This window comes from Martes martes (genome assembly GCF_963455335.1).
Source record: "Martes martes genome assembly, chromosome: 10".
Lineage (NCBI taxonomy): Eukaryota > Metazoa > Chordata > Mammalia > Carnivora > Mustelidae > Martes > Martes martes.
Window position 1 is genome coordinate 84,228,557 of NC_137898.1, and position 21,617 is coordinate 84,250,173.

Consider the following 21,617-nt stretch of genomic DNA (forward strand, 5'->3'; position numbering starts at 1 on the left):
GCACCTTCTGACACAAAGTATGAGTGAAGTTTGAGGAGCACAAAAAAGCTACAGCACAATCACTGACATACAATCACCAACATATATATGATTTTTTTAAATGAATAAGGACTTGATGGCTAATGATTTAAGATAGCACAGTTCCTTTTTTATCAATTCTGTAATTTAAATTTCTATAAATACTCTTTAAGCATCCCTACTGGATGAAGCATTCTGGTTGCAATTAGGCATAAAGACTAGAAAGATGTTTCTGCCTTTAACACTTGCAGTCTGGTGAAACAGAAAATGAGAACATAATTTTAACTCACAGTGATAGTGTGGTTGACAAAGGCAAAAGTGATATGGTAGAGCAAGGGGCATTTAACTCAGTCTGGGAAGGCCAGGGAACTAGTCCTCAGGACAAGTGACAGGTAATTAGAACTCTGAAGGCTAGATAGGGACCAGCCAGGGGGAAAATGTGGAAGAAAGGAAGGATCTTCAGGTAGGGAAACAATATGGGCAAAAGAAGGCAGATACTGAGCAAAGAGTATTGGGAGAATTGAAACTTAGAGTTGCTTGAAGAGGAAGAGTGAGAGATAACATTGTAAATTCAGGAGTCAAATCACAAAAGAATCTTGGATGTTAAGGTTAAGAAGTTTGGACTTTGTTATGAAAAGGAAAGGAAATAATATACTTGGTTATAATTGTTTTTAGAAAATGATACTGGTGGCAGAAGAGGATTGTTTGGTGGTAGGGTGAAAGTGGTAATAAGGTTAGTCAAAAAGCTACAACTAAAGTCTAGATAAAGGGACAAGGACCTCAACTAAGGGCAATAGCAGTGGAAGTAGCATATACAATGAATCATATATTTAATAAGTAGAATTGACAGAATTTGATAACTAATTGGACAGGAGGTGAAGGAGAAAAGTGAGCCCTGTATGATATCCAAGATTCTATCTGAGCACCATTTCAGGATAAAGAAAAAGGCTTTAGGTTTATGGAGTAGATGGTCACGTTGACCTGGAAATTCACCCAGTGGAAATACGTAATAAATAATTGAAATACATGGTTCAATAATTCATTAGAGGGTCTGGGTTGATACTGTGTATTTAGGAGTCACCAGAATATAGTGGTAGTTGAAGACAAGGCTATGAATGGGCTCATCTAGTCTGTGTAGAATTAGAAACTACTGGAGTAGAAGATGGAATGTAGGAAATACCAAACTCATGATGTGAATTGAAAAACAAATCCACAAAGGAAACAAAATGTGTAAATTGAGAGAAACATATCTATCTGAAGGGAAATGACAAATGCCAAATTAAGAGTATCAGCCAGAAATGGTACTTTGTCAGTGACCTCAAAGGCATGCAAAACATGTTAAGGGTTAAAAGTATTCATTAGATTTGATAAAAGAAAATATGTTGATATAAGCAATAGTAATTTCAGTGGACTAGGATGCTAGAAAAATCATTTTTAAAAAGCTTCATAACAGTATTATCAAAACTTGACTTTACTCATAGGCTAGTTTCATTTCTTTCCCATCACTTTTCTGGGGGAAGCAATTTGATTTATTCATTTTATTTAATGAAAGAAAAAAATCCTTTGTCACATATGCAATGGCTGTCCCTGACACAAAAAGTATTTTGGCATGCTTCAAAGGCAGAAAACAAGGCAAAGGACTGTCCTAGTCTTCTGATACTGGTGACTGCAAGTAGTCTGGCTAACTGAGATGAAAAAGTAAGATATTTCAAAAATGTAATGTTTAAAAATGTTAAAGCATTGACCCTCATAGTTTTTTTTCACAAAATAAACAGAAGAGTCGGGAGAAATTTTAAATTATTTCCTTCAAACCTCTCAGTCATGTAAATTCTGCTGTAACATACTGATATAAAGGATAAATAATATTTCAAGGTGAAATTGAATTGGAAATAAGTACTTATTAATTTAATTTCCAAAGCCTACCCTGACTTTCAGGATCCTCCTTGATCAACCCATAACTTATGCCTCTAAGTTTCCTTCAATTACTCTCTCCAACATTAATTTATTATCAGTGACTTCTTAACACTTGGGTGATGAAAGCCCCAGGATGCCAATACTCACTGTAATAGTGTTTGAGAAACATTGTATGCACATGCACGCGCACACACACACACACACACCATATATTCTTTATCCATTCATCTATCAATGGACACTTGGACTGCTTCCATAATTTAACTATTGTAAATAATGCTGCAACAAACACAGAAGTGTATATATCCTTTTGAAATTGTATTTTGTATTCTTTGGATAAATATCCAGAAGTGTTATTACTGGATCATATGATAGCTATATTTTTAACTTTTTGAGGAAACTCAACATGATTTTCCACAGTGATAGCACCAATGTACATTCCCACCAATAATGTGCGAGGGTTCCTTTTTCTCCATATCTTTGCCAACACTTGGTATTTATTGTCTTTTTGATTCTAGTCATTCTCACACATGTGAAGTGATATCTCTGTGGTTTTGGTTTGTATTTCCCTGGTGATGACTGATATTGAGCATCTTTTCTTGGGTCTGTTAGCATCTGGATATATTCTTTGAAAAGTGTCTGTTCACATCTTCTGCCCATTTTTAAATTGGGCTATTTGGCTTTCTTGTTTGTTTTTGGTGTTGAGTTGCATAAGTTCTTTATATATTTTAGATACTAACACTTTATCAGATATGTCATTTGGAAATAGCTTCTGCCATTCAGTAGGTTGTCTTTTAGTCTTGTTGGTTGTTTCTTCTGTTGTGCAGAAGCTTTTTATTTTGATGTACTCCCAATAGTTTATTTGTGCTTTTGTTTCCCATGCCTCAAGACACATATCGAGAAAGAAGTCATTATGGTTGATGTCAGAGAAATTACTAAGTTCTCTTCTAAGATTTTTATGGTTTCAGGTCTCACATTTAAGGTCCTAATCCATTTTGAGTTTACTTTTGTGTATGATGTTAGAAAGCGGTCCAATTTCATTCTTTTGCATGTTGCTGTCCAGTTTTCTAACACTATTTGTTGAAGAGACTGTCTTTTTCCAATTACATGTTCTTTCCTCCTTTGTTGAAGGTTAATTGACCATATAGTTGTGGGTTTACTTTTGCAGTTTCTATTCTGTTCTTTTGATTTATGTGTATGATTCCATGGCAATACCATACTGCTTAGATTGTTTAGATTGTTCCAACTTTGTATTATTTCTTGAAGTATGGTACTATGAAACCTTCAGCTTTGTTCTTCTTTCTCAAGATTGCTTTGGCTCTTTGGGTTTGTTTGTGGTTCCATACAAATTTTAGGACTGTTTGTTCTAGTTCTGTAGGAAATGCTGTTGGTATTTTAATAGGGATGGCATTAAATCTGTAGGCTGCTTTGGGTGATTTGGACGTTTTAACAATATTAATTTATCCAATCCATGAGAATGGAATATCTTTTCATTTGTTTGTGTCACTTTCAATTTCCTTCACTGATATATATATATTTTTAATTTTCAGAGTACAGGTATTTCACCTCTCTTGGTTTTGTTTCTTCACAGATATTTTATTCTTTTTGACACCATTGTAAATGGGGATGTCTTCTTAATTTCTCTTTCTGCTAATTCATTATTGATGTATAGAAATGCAACACATTTTTCTGTATCAAGGTTTTCAATTAGCAATAATCGCATCTCGGATAAACCTCATTGGCTACGATACTGCCACTGTGCAAAGCTTCTCTATATCAAGGTAATGCTGGTCTTGTAGAATGAATTTGGAAATTTTTCTTTCCTTTTAAATTTTGGCACAATTTGAAAACAAAAATGTATTAACTCTTTTTAAAATGCTAGGTAGAATTTACCTGTGAAGCCAACTTGTCCTGAACTTTTGTTTGTTGAGAGTTTTTCTGATTACTGATTCAATTTCCTTACTAGTAATTGGTCTGTTCAAATTTCCTAGTTCTTTCTGATTCAGTTTTGTAGTTATATGTTTCTCGGAGTTTATTCATTTCTTCTAGGTTGTCCAATATGCTGGTATGTAAGTTTTCCTAATATTTTTTTACAGTCCTTTCATTTCTGTGGTGTTGATTGTTATTTGTCCTCTTTCACTTCTGATTTTATTTATTTTAGTCCTCTTTTTTCTTGGTAAATATGGCTCAAGATTATCAACTTTGCTTATTTTCAAAAGAACAAGCTCCTGCTATCATTGATCTCTTGTATTATTTTTTAGTCTCTATTTCATTTATTTCTGCCATAATGTTTATTATTTTCTTCCTTTTAATAGCTTTTAGCTTTGTTCTTTTGTTATCTCTTTTAGGTGCAAGGTGTGAGATTTTTCTTCCTTCTTTAGGCAGGTCTGTATTGCTATAAACTTCCCTCTTAGCAATGTTTTGGCTGTGTCCAAAAGAGTTTGCATAATTGTTATCAATTTCTTTTACTCTGTGTTTAGAGAGATATATTGAGAGAGAGCACAGCAGGGGGAAATGGCAGACAGGGGGAGTGGGAGAAGCAGGCTCCCCAAAGAGTAGGGAGCCCGATGCTGGACCCTGGGATCATGACCTGAGCTGAAGGCAGACACTCGATTGACTGAGCCACCAAGGCACTCCTTCTCCATGTTTTTTTTTTTTTTTCCCTCTTTGATTTCTTGGTTGATGCATTCATTTTTTAGTGTCATGTTGTTTAGCCTCCATGTATTTGTGTTCTTTCCAGATAATTTCTAGTAGTTGATTTCTAGTTTCATACTGTTGTGGTGGGAAGATGCATGATATTATATTTCAGTCTTCTTGAATACTGAAAATTGTATTGGGGCCTTATATGATTTATCACAGAAAATGTCAAATGTGTGCTTGAAAGAATGAGTATTCTGCTGTTTTGAGATGAAATATTATGTATATATTTGTTAGGTCCATCTGGTCTAATGGGTTACTCAAAGCCATTGCTTCTTGATCATCTGTCTGGATGACTGATCCATTGATGTAAATAGGGTGTTAAAATCATTATTATTGTATTACTGTCAATCTCTCCCTTTATGTCCATTAAAATTTATTTACTACTTTAGTTTTTTGGTTGTTTCCATTTTCATGGTAAATGTTCTTTAATCCCTTAACTTTCAGTCTGCATGTGTCTTTATGTCTGAAGTACCTCTTGTAGACAGCATACAGATGAGTCTTATTTTATCCATTCTATGTCTTTTGATTAAAGTATTTAGTCCATTTGCATTTAAAGTAATAATTGATAAGTTGTTTTTGTTCTCTGTTCCTTTCTTCTCCTCTTGCCCCCTTCCTTATGCTTTAATGACTTTCTTTAATATTATGCTTGAGCTCCTTTCTCTTTTTTTGTATGTGTATCTATTACAGGTTTTTAATTTGTGGTTACCGTTGGTTTCACATATAACATCTTATGTGTATTGCAGTGTCTGTTAACTTGATGGTGACTTAAGTTTGAACACATTCATGTCCTACATTTTTACTCCCTTCCTCATTTTCTGTATACCATGTCATATTTTACATCTTTTTATTCTGTGAATCCCTAAACTAATTCCTGTAGATATAATTGATTTCATTGCTTTTGTGCTTTAATCTCCAAACTGGTCAATTTACTATTATTTCTTCAAATAAGTCTTCTTTCCCCTTCTTTCTGTTTTCTTCTTCTGGATTCCCATAATAGGAATATCACTATAATTAATGATGTCACTGAGTTCCCTTAACCAATTTTTATTTTTATTATTTTATTATTTTTTATTTTTTTATTAGTCATTTTCCTTTTTGTAGTTCAGCTTGTTTACCATTAATCTATCTTCCAGATGCTGATTTGTTCTTCTACATTGCCTAATATGCTATTAACTCTCTCAGTGTATTTTTTTGTTGTTGTTGTTTCATTTATTAAATTCTTCATCTCTGACTGGTTCTTTTTATATGTTCTATCTCTTTATTGTAGGTCTTACTGAGATCCTCCACTCTTATTTCAGGTCCACTGAAAACCTTTATGATATTACTAAATTCTTTATTAGGCATAATACTTGTTTCCATTTCATTTAGTTCTTTTGTTGTTATTTTGTCCAGTTCTTTTATTTGGGATACATTCCTCTGCCTCATTTTGTCTAACTCTGTTTATAGGTATTAGGATGGTCAGCTACATCTCTTAGTTTTAAAAGTAGTGGTCTTGTGATGAAGAGGTCTTGTGGTACGTGGTTGTCAGTGTCCCCTGTTCACCAGAACAATGTAGTTCAGGGACATCTCCTGAATATGGGCTGTGTAAACAATACTGTTGTGGCTGAGCCACTAGCTGACTGGGCTTTCAGTCCAGCAAGCTGCATTGACTGCCTTTACCTTCTGTGGTTTCATAGTACAAGGTTTGGTGCCTGTGCTTTTATGGGGTATGTCTGAGATAACCATGGGCTTGTTGGTGGGCAATGTCAGCAGTCAGGCTAGCTGTCTGCACTCTGTGTGGTGCAGTTATGTGCACACCAGTTGTCAGAGTACTCTATATGTGGTCCCCTGAGTTGCTTTTCTTGGTGGTTGGAGCTGTCAGTCAAACCACATATTTCCACCCAGTGTGTTTATCACAGCGGAAGGCTGTGTGGCTAGCTAAAATGTTCAGCTGCTGGAACTGCCCATGTGCTGGTGTGTGGGGTTATTTCCCACTATCTGCAGGTCAGGAGACACTTTGGAGTGGTGTCAGTCCCTACTGGAGCTGCTTGCACAGTGTGTCAGGGCAGGCTCCTTTTGACAAATGCTTGCTGAAGTGGGCAAGACGGATGGGGTGAGTCTGCAGTGGAACATGATTTAGGGCACATGATGCTAACAAGATAGTTGGTGTTCCTGCTGATATCCACAGTACCTAGTAAAATTAGGCTGGAGGGAGGGAGGAGAGATGGTATCTGCCAGCTATTTTGTTCCTGAAGAAATCTCCTGTAGATCTATGTCCCTCTAGCCCATGCTCTAAGATGAGTAAATTACTCTTCACATATACCCCAGGCACTATTCAAATTGCTATTAAAGGCTGTGTTGGGTTGGTTGGGTTATTTATTGTGCTAGCTCTTTAAGGAGAGGAGTTCAGTTTCCTATGGCCTTTTGACCCTCTCAGAGCTAAGCCCACTAATTTTTAATGTACCCAGAGTTAAGCACAGCTGATTTTCAAAGCTTGACAAATTGAGGCAGACTAGATGTTACTCATCTTCTCAGTACATGTCCCTCGTGCTGAGGTGCCTGGTGGGTCTGATCTTGTAGTTCCTCCATGCTTGTGATGTCTCTCCCTTTTGTGGTTAGTCTTGCTGGGGTTTTGGCTCCCAACCATATCTCTGCCCCTCTTCTCCTTTTCAATGTGATCTCCTCTCCATGATTAACTAAGGAAGCTATGTTCTTCCAGCCTTCACATCATTTTCAGAGTGAGTTACACAGACGTAGTTGTTACTTTGGTGTGCCCCTAGGATGAGGGGAGCTTAAGATCCTCCTCCATTCTCCTAATCTTTGTCTTGTTCATTTTTTTAAGATTTTGCAAATATTGTGTCACTTCAAGCTCCAAATAAGAAAATATTACTCACTGAACTTATAGCTAAAAGTCAATGTAAAATCATTCACATAATAGATACAATATGTCAGATGCAGTGTATCTTAAGGCAATATTTTAAATGTGTTGTCATGAGGCTAAAGAATCCTGCAAGTCTCCATTACATTGGAGCAACAATATCTCTAAAATATCATGAGAGAGATGTCAGATAAGCTGCAATTACCATAGTGGGTGCAGGCATACCATCACCTTTGTTATGATTATTATTTTGCATCTGATCTTAATCTGACTTCCAAAATACACTTTCTTATTATATTGACCCGTCAACATGTTTTACTAGCAGCATCTTTTTTGTACTATAAGTAAGTAAACTGACATCAGGATTTATTAATAGGCCTCATATAATGAAAGTTTATATTTTACAGACCAAGTAACATGTGAATGAATAGATAAAATAAATTTGTCTCATGTGCAAAGCTGAAGACCAAAAGCTAGGATATGTTGTACCAAAATGTGTTCACACCATGAACCTACATTTCTGGCTTTTTAACACTACTCTTTAGGTCATGCACACAGAAGGTATGCAATAGCCACTTACTGAGTGAATCAAGTGAGTAAAAACTGTATTCTGATTTAAAGTCAACTGAAAGGTTTGACTTTACATGCATGAGTCCTTTCAAAGAGTTCAATATAGTCACTCTGGTTCATTGACCACTTTCATCATTCATGCAGTATTTTTAAAAGATCATGGGTCACACAATTATTTGCTAATCTAAATTATCAAACTAAACGATCAAATAAGCTTCCCTTATTGTTACATTACAGTTAATGGAAATGGTACCTATAATACTGGTGGATGTCATCATTCTTTTTTCCTTACACACAGTTAACATTTTTGCAACACTAAAGAGTTGCGTTAAATTCAGTATAAAAATTTCCTCTCACTCTTTTTGAGAATGTGAAAATAAAAAATCTTCACAGGTAAATCTTTCAACTTAAAATGTTCACTTAGCTTTTACCCAAAGTGAATAAATTATCTTTTAAGCTATAACTGGTTATTTTCCAACTTTGCCAACTGACAGCAGAATTTTTTAAATAGTAAAGAAGCTCCAAAATGTAAAAAATATAAACTATAACAATAAAAATCGAAGAAACCACCTTTTCTAAATAATATAAAAACTGAGAAAAGTTAAACACATAAATACTCCTATTTTTAAACAAAGTTCATCCCTATTGTAATATCTCAATTTAATAAAGATCTATTAAATGTGATAGCAGTACATCAAAAACAATGAAGTACTGCATGGCAACAAACATAACATAATAAATTAATAAGAAACTAAGTAAGTAAGTAAATAAAATAAAGGTGATAACATCTTTACAGTAAGTTTTAAAATCTCAGAAATTTTCTAATGGAAAAAAATCACCTGCCCAAGGCTTTCAGCAACAATGAAGCTAATAAGAACCTGGGTATTTGGATTTTTCTATGAAATTACCTTATCTCCATTAGAATAGTGAATTTTATTAATTTTTTCTCAACACATATTTTTTAGAAGATTCAACAGGAATCTATTTTTCTTTCTGTTTCAAATAACCTTGATTTTTGAATAATAAGTCATCTGTTGAATTTCAAACCTTTGAGGTAAAATGATTACAGAAATATATTAAGTTAAATTGAGAAAAAAATTCTTTTAAAAAGACTATTGAATTTACCTGGAGACTAAAATGGCATATGTTTAATTCTTGACCAGATACTGGAAAAATCAACTGATTTAAAAAAATGTAAGGGTATTTTTGGTGTGAAGAGAATATAATTTTTAAAAATGCTGTGTTTTTAATTATGGGATTAATGCCTCTACAAAAATGGATACCCATGTATTATACCCGGCTCTGTAGACTCAGATTTATCCAAGTAAAAACTTCATCATTGTATGGAGTTGTGCTGAGGAAGCAAAACTAGTTTATAAATAAAGTGACTTAAATCCTTTCATGATGGTACAAGCCAGATTCTCACTCTTTTCCACTTTGTCTGAGTATAGAGAAAATAGTGACTGGAAGGAAGTTCATTTCCCTATGTCCAAATTATTTATATATGTTTATAAATTATACTTCTTAACTAACTTTAAATATCCCACTGTACTCTGAATACTATTTTTGATATGTTATGTGAATAGATACATTCAGTTTTATTTTTAACTATTTGAGGTTGGTTAAAGTAGCACTTAAAATGAACTTGACATTTTTAAGAAGATGGAGAATTTCTTTTTCTCTGAACTACTATTACATCTGTGCTTGAACACATAAATTTATGCTGTTCCTTAACTGTTTCATGCATGTAATTTTGGAATCATCAAGACTCAAAGTATCATCTATGACTTCTGTATTTCCATAGCACACAGTAGGGTCCTAGATAAGAAACACATTATTTAAGATCCTAGGTAAGTATTTTGAACTGCTGAAATGCATTATATAACATACCGTTTACACAATGTTTAATTTACTGTACAGACTAACAATTGACTAGTATAAGAAATATAAAATTTTCATTCTATGCTACTATATACAAATTATTATTACCTGGCAATGATTTAGACCACTTGACTACTGAGAGAAGTTGCCGCTCGCCTAGTTGGTTAAGACTCGTCAGCAAAGAACTGGAGGTATCAGGTTTGGTGTTGTCATGTCCTGCATAGATCACTTCTGGTTCAATGCTCATTAGCAGGTTAATCAATGGGGGGATCAACTGTATATCTTGAGTTGGTGAAAAAGAGATTCTTTGGCTTAGGGCTTGGCTTTCATTTGGAATGCCCACAGACTGTGGGAGAGCAACAGCATCCAGTGCTCTCATAACTCTGACTTTATTGAACTTTTTAAACTTCCGACCTATAAAAAAAAAGAAAGAAAAGATCATGTAAATACATATCAACCAAATCTTTCAGCAGATTGTTATTTTTCTTAAGTCTTAGAATATAGCATTGTAGGTTTTAGCATCGATCTAATAAAATGAAATGGAATAAGTAAAATGTTAGGTCTCAGACTTGGATTAAAGAATTAATTATACCAGCATTCCCTGGGTTTGTGTGGTGTGAATATTTACACCAGTATCTAATGGAGGAGTATGGAGCTTTGCAGCAATATATATGAGAAGACAAATGGGTTTCAGTAGAGACTAAGCTCAGAACTGGAAAATATTTTGACAGGACTGCATCCCAAAAGCTAATGCTACAGACTACATTACTTAAAACATAGTTTTCAGTAAATATTAAATCTTCTTTTGGGTTTTAGTCTTTTAGGAATATGTTGAGAGCTAGCCCAGAGTAGCATAGATGATGGTATACAAGGATCTTGAGCTCACTTTGTCCCATAGACGTACTGTGATAATAGCTACATCTATTCAACCAACTCTGAAAATGACCTGAAGACTGGCAGAACAGACCTTCCACAGTTATTTGTGGAGAGGAGGGCATATTGAAAAGTGTAAAGGGGTGGAAACACAGCTGGGAACTGAACCTTTGGTGGGACTGACCACAAAAGGGAGGGACATCACGAGTATGAAAAGCAAGAGGATCAGACATTCCCAGCACTGGGCACCTGCACTGGGAAGATGAGTCCATATAACATTGGGCTTTCAGTAGTAGTATGGTTTAACTTCAAGAACTTTAAAAATCAGTGGGTTTAATGCCCATTCTTGTGGGAACTAGTATAAACACTCTATTTACCTTGCTAAAATTGTATGCCCAACAATGGCATTCTCCTGTGGACCTACCCCATTTAATCCCACCCACCTCAGCAGATATCCCTCCAAAGTATCTCTGGCCCTGGGAAAGGGTCGGGGGTTGAGGGGAAAGAACTTCATACATTAGCATGTTCATAGTTCTGGCAGCCAGCCTCTTAGCTACCCTTGCAGGGAGTAAGACTTAACCTTCATGCATCTGAAATTATGGCAGAGTGGCTAATTGCAGACATTTTATTGACTGCTGGTGCCACCCAGCAGTGAGCCCACAGTGACCTCAGACAAGACCCTCAAAAGTGTTGGGACCAAACCCTGTCCAGTGCACCCAGCAGGCAAACTGGTTCATTGCAGTTGGTCTGGCTGGAAGAATTGCAGACCAGTCACAATAGTAGGTACACACAGCACATACAGGGGCAGCCCTGGAGCACCTGGTTCTGGTGACCAGGGAAGATTGTGCTACAAGATATCACAGGACATCTTCTTCATAAAGTCACTACTTTCAATATCAGGAAACATACTTGACCTACCAAATATATACAAACAAATACAGGGAGTTAGGCAAAATGAAGAGACAGAAAAATCTCTCCCAAATGAAGGAACAAGACAAAATTACAGGAAGGAGAAGCAAGATGGCAGAGGAATAGGAGACTGAAATATCATCAGGTCCCAGGAGTTCATCTAGATAGTTACAAACCATTCTGAATACCTACAAACTCAACAGGAGATAGAAGAGAAGAGCAGCAATTCTAGGAACAGAAAATCAACCACTTTCCAGAAGGTAGGACTTATGGAGAAGTGAATCTGAGGCCACAGGAAGAGAGACCACAGTAGGGAGGGGCCAGTTCCCAGCAAGTGAAGAGAGCAGTGGAGCACAAAATCGGAACTTTTAGAAGTCTGCTCCACTGAGGGATGTTGCTTCATAGGCTAAGGGGTGGTGGAGCCCTCATGGAGACAGTGTGGTCTCAGTACCCATGTGGTCTCAGGACCCGTGGGGTCACAGAAAGACTGAGGGCGTCTGAGTGTGGCAGAGCTCCTAGGTATTGGAGCAGGAAAGCCGGCTACAGAAACAGAGCTGAGGAGTGCACTCTCAGCTCGGCATTACCTTAAACTGTGATCCGAGGCACAGTCCAACCACTGCCTTTCAAGCAGGGACCCCATAAGTGGCAGATCCAGAAAGATCCCCTACTTCCTCCTTCAGAAGGAGCTGCATGGGAGTACTCTGCAGGAATTTGCTGGGTTCTGAGACTCTAAACAGGGCCATGTGCCAGAGATAGAAATGCTCAGTCACAGGCTGGGTGAGCTCAGAGTGTGCCGGAGACCAGGGGGATGGGATGAATTGACTGCTTTTCTCAGATGGCACACTTAGGAGTGGAGCCTCAAGCTCTAGGCTCCTTTGGGTCAGAGATTTGAAGGCTGCCAAAAAAAGCATTCAGGGAACAAAAGGAAAAGGGAAAGCATTCAGGGAACAAAAGCTACCAAGAGCAAAGCCAAGCAGATTACATAGCCTGGCTAAGTGGTGGTGCAATTCCACCTCAGGCAAAGACATTTGAGAATCACTGCAATAGGCCCCACTCTCAGAAGATCAGCAAGAACATCCAGTCAAGACTAAGTTCTCTGATCAATGAGAACTGTGAAACTCCAGAGCTAGGGGAAAGCAACACATAGAATTCATGGTTTTCTTTCCATGATCCTTTAGTCTTTCAAAGTTAAATTTTTAAAATGTTGGCGAGAAAGGGAGTTGAGGAAAATTGGAAGGGGAGGTGAACCATGAGAGACTATGGACTCTGAAAAACAACCTGAAGGTTTTGAAGGGGCGGGGGGTGGGAGCTTGGGGGAACCAGGTGGTGGGTATTAGGGAGGGCACGGATTGCATGGAGCACTGGGTGTGGTGCAAAAACAATGAATACTGTTATGCTGAAAAGAAATAAAAAATTTTAAAAAAATTTTTTTAATTTTTTTTTCTTATTCTATTTTTTTAACTTATCCTCTTTCCTATTTTAATGTTTTTTAGCTATTTTATCTTATCAATGTCTTTTTAAAAATCCTTTAAAATTTCATTGTTATAGTCATATTTTATCCCTTCATTTACTTGACCTAATTTTTTGTATACATATAGGTTTGTTTCTTTAAAATTTTGGGATACAATTTCTTCTAATAAATCAAAATATACCTTAAATCTAGCACATGGCTTTATTCTAGTCTCCAGCCTGATCACATTCTCTCCTCCTTTTTTTCTTTCTTTTGCTTTCCAAAAAACTTCTTATAAATTCCTTTTTTTGAATCTTTTTAAATTTTCATCTTTACAGTCATATTCCATCCCTTCTCCATGTTTACCCTTATTGTGTGTGTGTGTGTGTGTGTGTGTGTAGATACATATCTATATAAGCTTTTTTTTTTCCTTTAAAATTTTTGCAGGTAGTTTCTCCAAAGAAACCAGAATACACCCAAAATCTAGTGGGTGGCTCTTTTCTATTCACCAGTGTAATGTTATATATATATATATATGTTTTTCCATTTTTAAAATATTTTCCCCCTTTCTTCTCCCCAGTTTCAGGTCTCTTCTGATTTTGCTAGAACATATTTTTCTGTGGTCTTTGCCACCCTTTTAGTATTTTGTTCTTTCATTCATCTATTGTTATCTAGATAAAATGACAATGCAGAAAAACTCACCACAAGAAAAAGAACAAGAGGCAGTACCAATGGCAAGGGAACTAATCAATATGGACATTAGTAATATGTCAAACAAGAGTTCAGAATGACGATTATCAAGATGCTAGCTGGGCTCAAAAAAAGCATGGAAGATATTGAGAATGCCCTTCTCGATAAATAAAAGAAATAAAATATAACAAAGTTCAAATAAAAAAGATATTAATGAGGAGCAATAAAAAATGGAGGCTCTTACTGCTAGGATAAATGAGGCAGAAGAGAGAATTAGTGATATAGAAGACCACATGATGGAGAATAAAGAAGCTGAGCAAAAGAGAGACAAACAACTACTGGACCATGAGGGGAGAATTAGAGAGGAAAGTGATGCCAAAGATGAAACAATATTAGAATAATCGGGATTCCATAAGGGAAGAGAGGGGGGCAGAAGGTATATTGGAGCAAATTGCAGTAATAATATGGCAAAGGGAGCAAGCATCAAAATCCAGGATTACCTGGATCCCAAAACCAGACAAAGACCCCATCAAAAAGGAGACTTACAGACCAATATCCTTGATGAACATGGATGCAAAAATTCTCACCAAAATATTAACAAATAGGATCCAATGGTACATTACAAGGATTATTCACCATGACCAAGTGGGATTTATTCCTGAGCTGTAAGGTTGATTCAACATCTACAATTCAACCAATGTGATATAATACATTAATAAAAGAAAGAGAGCAAGAACCATATGATAGTCTCAATAGATGCTGAAAAAGCATTTGACAAATTACAGCATCCTCTCCTGATCAAAACTCTTCATAGTGTAGGGATAGAGGATACATACCTCAATATCTTCAAAGCCATTTATGAAATACCCACAGAAAATATCATTCTCAATGGGGTAAAACTAAGAGCTTTCCCCCTAAGGTCAGGAACATGGCAGGGATGTCCATTATCACCACTGCTATTCAACAAAGTACTAGAAGTCCTAGCCTCACAATTAGACAACAAAAAGAAATTAAATGCATCCGAGTCTGCAAAGAAGAATTCAAATTCTCACTCTTTGCAGATAATATGATACTTTATGTGGAAAGCCAGAAGACTCCACTCCAAATGTGCTAGAACTTGTATAGGAATTCAGTAAAGTGTCAGGATATAAAATCAATGCACAGAAATCAGTTGCATTTCTATACACCAGCAACAAGACAGAAGAAAGAGAAATTAAGGAATCCATCCCATTTTGCACCCAAAACCATAAGATACCTAAGAATAAACCTAACCAAAGAAGCAAAGAATCTGTACTCAGAAAACTGGAAAGTACTCATGAAAGAAATTGAGGAAGACACAAAGAAAGGGAAAAATGTTCCATGCTCATGGATCAGAAGAACAAATATTGTGAAAATGTCTATGCTACCTAAAGCAATCTACATGTTTAATGCAATCCCTATCAAAATACCATCCATTTTTTTCAAAGAAATGGAACTAATAATCTTAAAATTTATATGGAACCCGAGAAGACCCCAAATAGGCAGAGAGGAATATTGAAAGAGAAAACCAAAGTTGGTGGCATCACAATTCCAGACTTCAAACTCTTTTACAAAGCTGTCATCATCAAGACAGTATGGTACTGGCACAAAAACAACCACATAGATCAATGGAACAAAATAGAGAGCCCAGAAATAGACACTAAACTCTATGGTCAATTCATCTTCGACAATTCAGAGAAGAATGTCCGATGGAAAAAAGACAGTCTCTTCAACAAATGGTGTTGGGAAAATTGGACAGCCACATGCAGAAAAATGAAACTGGACCATTTCCTTCACACGAAAATAGACTCCAAATGGATGAAGAACCTTAATCTGAGAAAGGAATCCATCAAAATCCTTGAGGAGAACACAGGCAGCAACCTCTTTGACCTCAGCCGCAGCAACTTCTTCCTAGAAGCATCCGCAAAGGCAAGGGAAGCAAGGGCAAAAGTGAACTACTAGGACTTCATCAAGATCAAAAGCTTTTGCGCAACAAAGGAAACAGTTAACAAAACCAAAAGACAGCTGACAGAATGGGAGAAGATATTTGCAAATGACATATCAAACAACAATGCAAAGGGCTAGTATCCAAAATCTAAAAGAACTTATAAAACTCAACTTCCAATCAAGAAATAGGCAGAGGACATGAATAGACATTTCTGCAAAGAAGACATCCAGATGGCCAACAGACACATGAAAAAGTGCTCCACATCACTCGGCATCAGGGAAATACAAATCAAAACCACAATGAGATACCACCTCACACCAGTCAGAATGGCTAAAATTAACAAGTCAGGAAATGACAGATGCTGGCGAGGATGCGGAGAGAGGGGAACCCTTCTACACTGTTGGTGGGAATGCAAGCTGGTGCAGCCACTCTGGAAAACAGCATGGAGGTTCCTCAAAAAGTTAAAAATAGAGCTACCCTATGACCCAGCGATTGCACTACTGGGTATTTACCCTAAAGATACAAATGTAGGGGCGCCTGGGTGGCTCAGTGGGTTAAGCCTCTGCCTTTGGCTCAGGTCATGATCTCAGGGTCCTGGGATCAAGCCCCACATCCGGCTCTCTGCTCAGCAAGGGGCCTGCTTCCTCTCTCTCTGCCTTCCTCTCTGCCTACTCATGATCTCGCTCTGTCAAATAAATAAATAAAATCTTAAAAAAAAAAAAAAGATACAAATGTAGTGATCCGAAGGGGTATGTGCACCTGAATGTTTATAGCAGCAATGTCCACAGTAGCCAAACTATGGAAAGAACCTAGATGTTCATCAACAGATGAATGGATAAAGAAGAGGTGGTATATATACTATGGAATACTATGTAACCATCAAAAGACATGAAATCTTGCCATTTGCGATGACGTGGATGGAACTGAAGGGTATTATGCTTAGCGAAATAAGTCAATCAGAGAAAGACAATTATCATATGATCTCCCTGATATGAGGAAGTTGAGATGCAATGTGGGGGGTTTGGGGGCTAGGAAAAGAATAAATGAAACAAGATGGGATCGGGAGGGAGACAAACCATGAGATTCTTAATCTCACAAAACAAACTGAGGTTTTTCGGGTGGAGGGGGGTAGGGAGAGGGTGGTCGGGTTGTGGACATTGGGGAAGGTATGAGCATTGTGAGTGCTGTGAAGTGTGTAAACCTGGTGATTCACAGACCTGTACCCCTGGGGCTAATAATACATTAAATGTTAATAAAAAAAATAATAAATAAATAAATAAATAACTTACAAACTCAACACCAAAAAAAAAAAAAAAAAGGCATTTTTTCCAAGGGAAGACATGCCAATGGTCAATAGACATATGAAAAGATGATCAACATCACTAATCATCAGGGAAACACAAATCAAAATCACAATGGAGGTATCACTACACACCAGTCAGAATGGCTAGAAACAATAGGACAAGAAATAACAAGTCATGGCAAGAATGTGGAGAAATGGTAACCTTCCTGCACTCTTGGGAATGTAAACTGGTGCAACCACTATGTAAAACAACACAGGGGTTCCTTCAAACATTAAAAATAGAAGTATCATATGATTCAGTACTTCAACTGCTGGGTTTTTACTCAAAGAAAACAAAAACACTAATTTTAAAATATATATGAACCCCTATGTTTATTGCAGCATTATTTACAATAGCCAAAATATGGAAACAACACGTGTACATTGATAGATGAATAGATAAAGATGATGTGATACACATAAACATAGACACACAGGAATTGACTTAGCCATAAAATAGCCTGAGATCTTCCCATTTGCAACAACATAGATGGACCTTTAGGGTATTATGCCAAGTAAAATAAATCAGACAGAGAAAGACAAATACAATATGATTTCATTTATATGGCAGGTTTTTTTTTCCAAAAAATATTTTATTTATTTATTTGAGATGGGGAGAGAGAGAGCACAGAGTACAGGAGCAGAGGGAGGGGCAGATCCTGCTGAGCAAGGAACCCAGTGCGGGATGCAGGGCTCGATCTCAGGACCTGGATATCATGATCTGAGTTGAAGGCGGATGCTTAACTGACTGAGCCACCCAGGCACCCCTCACTTATATAGGAATCTAAAAACAGATTCCTTTTTTTTAGTTTTATTTTTTCAAAGTTCCAAGATTCATCGTTTATGCACCACACCCAGTGCTCTATGCAATACTTGCCCTCCTTAGTACCTGCCACCAGACTCACCTAACCCCCCATCCCAGTCCCCTCCAAAATGTTATTTGTTTCTCAGAGTCCACAGTCTCTCATGCTTCATCTCCCCTCCGATTTCCCACAATTCATTTTTCCTTTCCTTCTCCTAATGTCCTCGTGTTTATTCCTTATGCTCCACAAGTAAGTGAAACAATATGATAATTGACTCTCTCTGCTTGACTTATTTTACCCAGCAAAATCTCTTCTAGTCCCGTCCACGTTGATTCAAAAGTTGGGTATTCATCCTTTCTGATGGAGGTGTACTATGCCACTTGTATATATGGACCATATCTTCTTTACCCATTTGTCTGTAAAAGGGCAACTTGGCTCTTTCCACAGTTTGGTGATTGTGGTCACTGCTGCTATGAACATTGGGGTACATATGGCCCTTCTTTTCACTACAGCTGTATCTTTGGAGTAAATACCCAGTATTTATTGCAGGGTGCAATTGCAGGGTCATGGAGTAGCTCATTTTTAATTTCTTAAGGAATCTCCACACTGTTTTCCAAAGTGGCTGCACCAACTTGCATTCCCACCAACAGTGTAAGAGGGTTCCCCTTTCTCCAATCCTCTCCAACACATGTTGTTTACTGTCTTGTTAATTTTGGCCATTCTAACTGGTGTAAGGTGGTATCTCAAAGTGGTTTTGATTTGAATCTCCCTGATGGCTAGTGATAATGAATATTTTTTCATGTGTCTCTTAGACATTTGTATGTCTGCATTGAAGAAGTGTCTGTTCATGTCTTCTGCCCATTTTTTGACACGATTATCTGTTTTGTGTGTGTTGAGTTTGAGTTCTTTATAGATCCTGGATATCAGCCTTTTGTCTGTACTGTCATTTGCAAATATCTTCTCCCATTCTGTGGGTTGCCTCTTCATTTTGTTGACTATTTCTTGTGCTGTGCAGAAGCTTTTGGTCTTGATGAAGTCCCAAAAGTTTATTTTCACTTTTGTTTCCTTTGCCTTTGGAGACATGTCTTCAAAGAAGTTGCTGTGGTTGATGTCAAAGAGGTTACTGCCTATGTTCTCCTCTAGGATTTTGATAGATTCCTGCCTCGGGTTGAGGCAGTTTATCTTCGTGGATGGTGTAAGAGTTTATCTTTGTGTATGGTGTAAGAGAGTGGTCAAGTTTCATTCTTCTGTACATAGCTGTCTAATTTTCCAAGCACCATTTATTGAAGAGACTGTCTTTTTTTCCACTGGATATTTTTTCCTGCTTTATCAAAGATTATTTGAACATAGAGTTATGGGTCCATATCTGGGCTCTCTATTCTGTTCCACTGGTCTATGTGTCTGTTTTTCTGTCAGTACCATGCTGTCTTGGTGATCACAGCTTTGTAGTAAAGCTTGAAATCAGGCAATGTGATGTCCCCAGTTTTGTTTTTCTTTTTCAACATTTCCTTAGCAATTTGGGGTCTCTTCTGGTTCCATACAAATTTTAGGATTAAAAACAGGCTCTTAAATATAGAGAACTGGTGGTTGCCAGAGAGAGGGTGGGTGAGGGGATGTGTGAAATAGATAAAGGTCATTAAGAGGTAAAAACTTCTAGTTATAAAATAAATAAGTCATGGAGATGAAAAGTAGAGCATAGTGATTATTGTCAATAATATTAGAATAATGTATGGTGACATATGGTAACTACACTTATTGTTATGAGCATTGATTAATGTATAGAATTGTGGAATCAATATGTTGCATGCCTGAAATTAATATAATATTATATGTTAATTATACTTCAATTAAAAATTAAGATATAATAACTAATTTAGGAAATAAAAAATCACACGATATCAGTTCTAATAATTACCATTTCAAAAATAGAAAGTAATATTCTATCACAACAGAGGTGAAAGTTATAAAATAAGAAGAAACTTAAGAAAAACATAGGACCTGTATTAAAACTATAAAATTCTGGGGGCAACTGGCTGGCTCAGTTGGTTTAGCATCTTCTTTTTTGCTCAGGTCATGATCCCACGGTCCTGGGATGGAGCCCCATGTTGGGCTCCCTGTTCACTGGGGAACCTGCTTCTCCCCCACTCATACTCTCTCTCTTTCTCTCAAATATAAATAAAACCTTTAAAAAAGAAGCAAAATTTTTAAAAAGTATAAAATTCTGTCATAGGACACAAAACAAATACGTGAATTTATGAAGAGACATATTTCTGGATTGAGAACCTAAAACTATCACTCTTGCTCAAATCAATACATAAATATTATGCTGTTTCAATCAGAATCCAATATTTTTGGAACTGGGATTGATGGGGTTTTACTGTTCATTGAGAAGAATAAATGATTGTTAGAGTAGCCAAGAAAATTTTGTTGGAAGAGCAATTGTGATTTCAATATATGCCAATCTGTTTATTAAAATGTATAATACTACCATTACAATCCAACAAGGTGGAATTATATAAATATTTGTATGAATGGACATAGGGACAAATAAGATAGGATACAGAACCCATGAACATATGCCAAATATGTCTAGTATTTTAATGTATGTTAAAAGTGGTGGGTGAGAGGAATTTTAATTGGGATATATGAAGGTTACAGGGAAAGCAGAGAACATAAGTCCTCAGCATCCATTTTCATAGCAGAATGGTAAAGGACACCCAAATGAGGACCATATGGTCACACTACTCTCCCTCCCCTCCCCACCAATTGGCCTTCTAAGTTTAAATAGAGACAACCCAGACAAGAGGTAGAATAGAGAAAAGTAATGGAAAACTGGGAATTATTTTTGGAGTTACTGTTCGTATTCAACTGAGCAGAGACAAATGTGCATTAATCCCTAACACCTTCTATCCTGCATCTCTGTTTTATTTTTTCTTAGCATTTATCATGTTCTGGCAGGCTACAATATTTTATCCCATTTTTTTAAAATCATTTCTGTCCTCAACTAAAACATAAACTCTTTGACAGTATCTTGTACATAGTAACAATAAATTTTTTTGAATAAATCAATAATTGCACAGCAACAAAAATATCTTTGCCACAAAAGTGTCTATAATAATTAGCTCTCCTGACATATAACTTCTGTTCTCTGAATAATGAGAAGAAATCTAAAGGGAATTTCCCTCCAGCAAAAGATACAATCTAGGGCAGAGGGTATAGCAATTTCATAAAATGTTTGGGGTTTGCATATGCCTGCAAACTTTAGCTGTTGATGTTATTCTACCATAGCTACATTTATGTCTCCAACTACTGTTTCCCTGTCTTTCATACCAAACCAAATAGCTAAGATTTCAAGTCTTCTAGCTGAAATTATAAGGGGATAATCAAAGTAAAAAGAAAGCCAAAGGGAAATGGCTAACAACGACTAGGTCAAATAGCAGGCCAGGATAGAATTATATAGACTTAAATGTATAGTTAGTAGCAGACATATCATAGAGAATTTAAGCAAAGCTATTTTTAGAAATGATAAAAGGAGAATGTAAAAATTAAAAATCAGATGAACATAAGTTGGAGGAAGACTTATGGTAGGAAATAGACCTAGGCAAAACTTTCCCTATATTTCAAAAATAAAGTGACATCTAAAC

General features: G+C 36.5%; 1 protein-coding gene across 2 annotated transcripts in view; it reads right to left on the bottom strand.

The window, feature by feature from the left end:
• The window catches only part of PGR (progesterone receptor), a gene marked incomplete at both ends in the record, with an annotated part of 96,726 nt that overhangs the window by 17,470 nt on the left and 57,639 nt on the right, over positions 1 to 21,617 (bottom strand). Inside the window, one exon of one of the 2 annotated variants that reach the window (XM_080817076.1) lies at positions 10,049 to 10,354. The exons of the other annotated variant lie outside the window; for it this stretch is intronic. Within the exon in view, the coding sequence (XP_080673202.1) occupies positions 10,049 to 10,354 (306 nt within the window). The remainder of the gene's footprint in view (positions 1 to 10,048; positions 10,355 to 21,617) is intronic. 2 annotated transcript variants of the gene reach the window in all.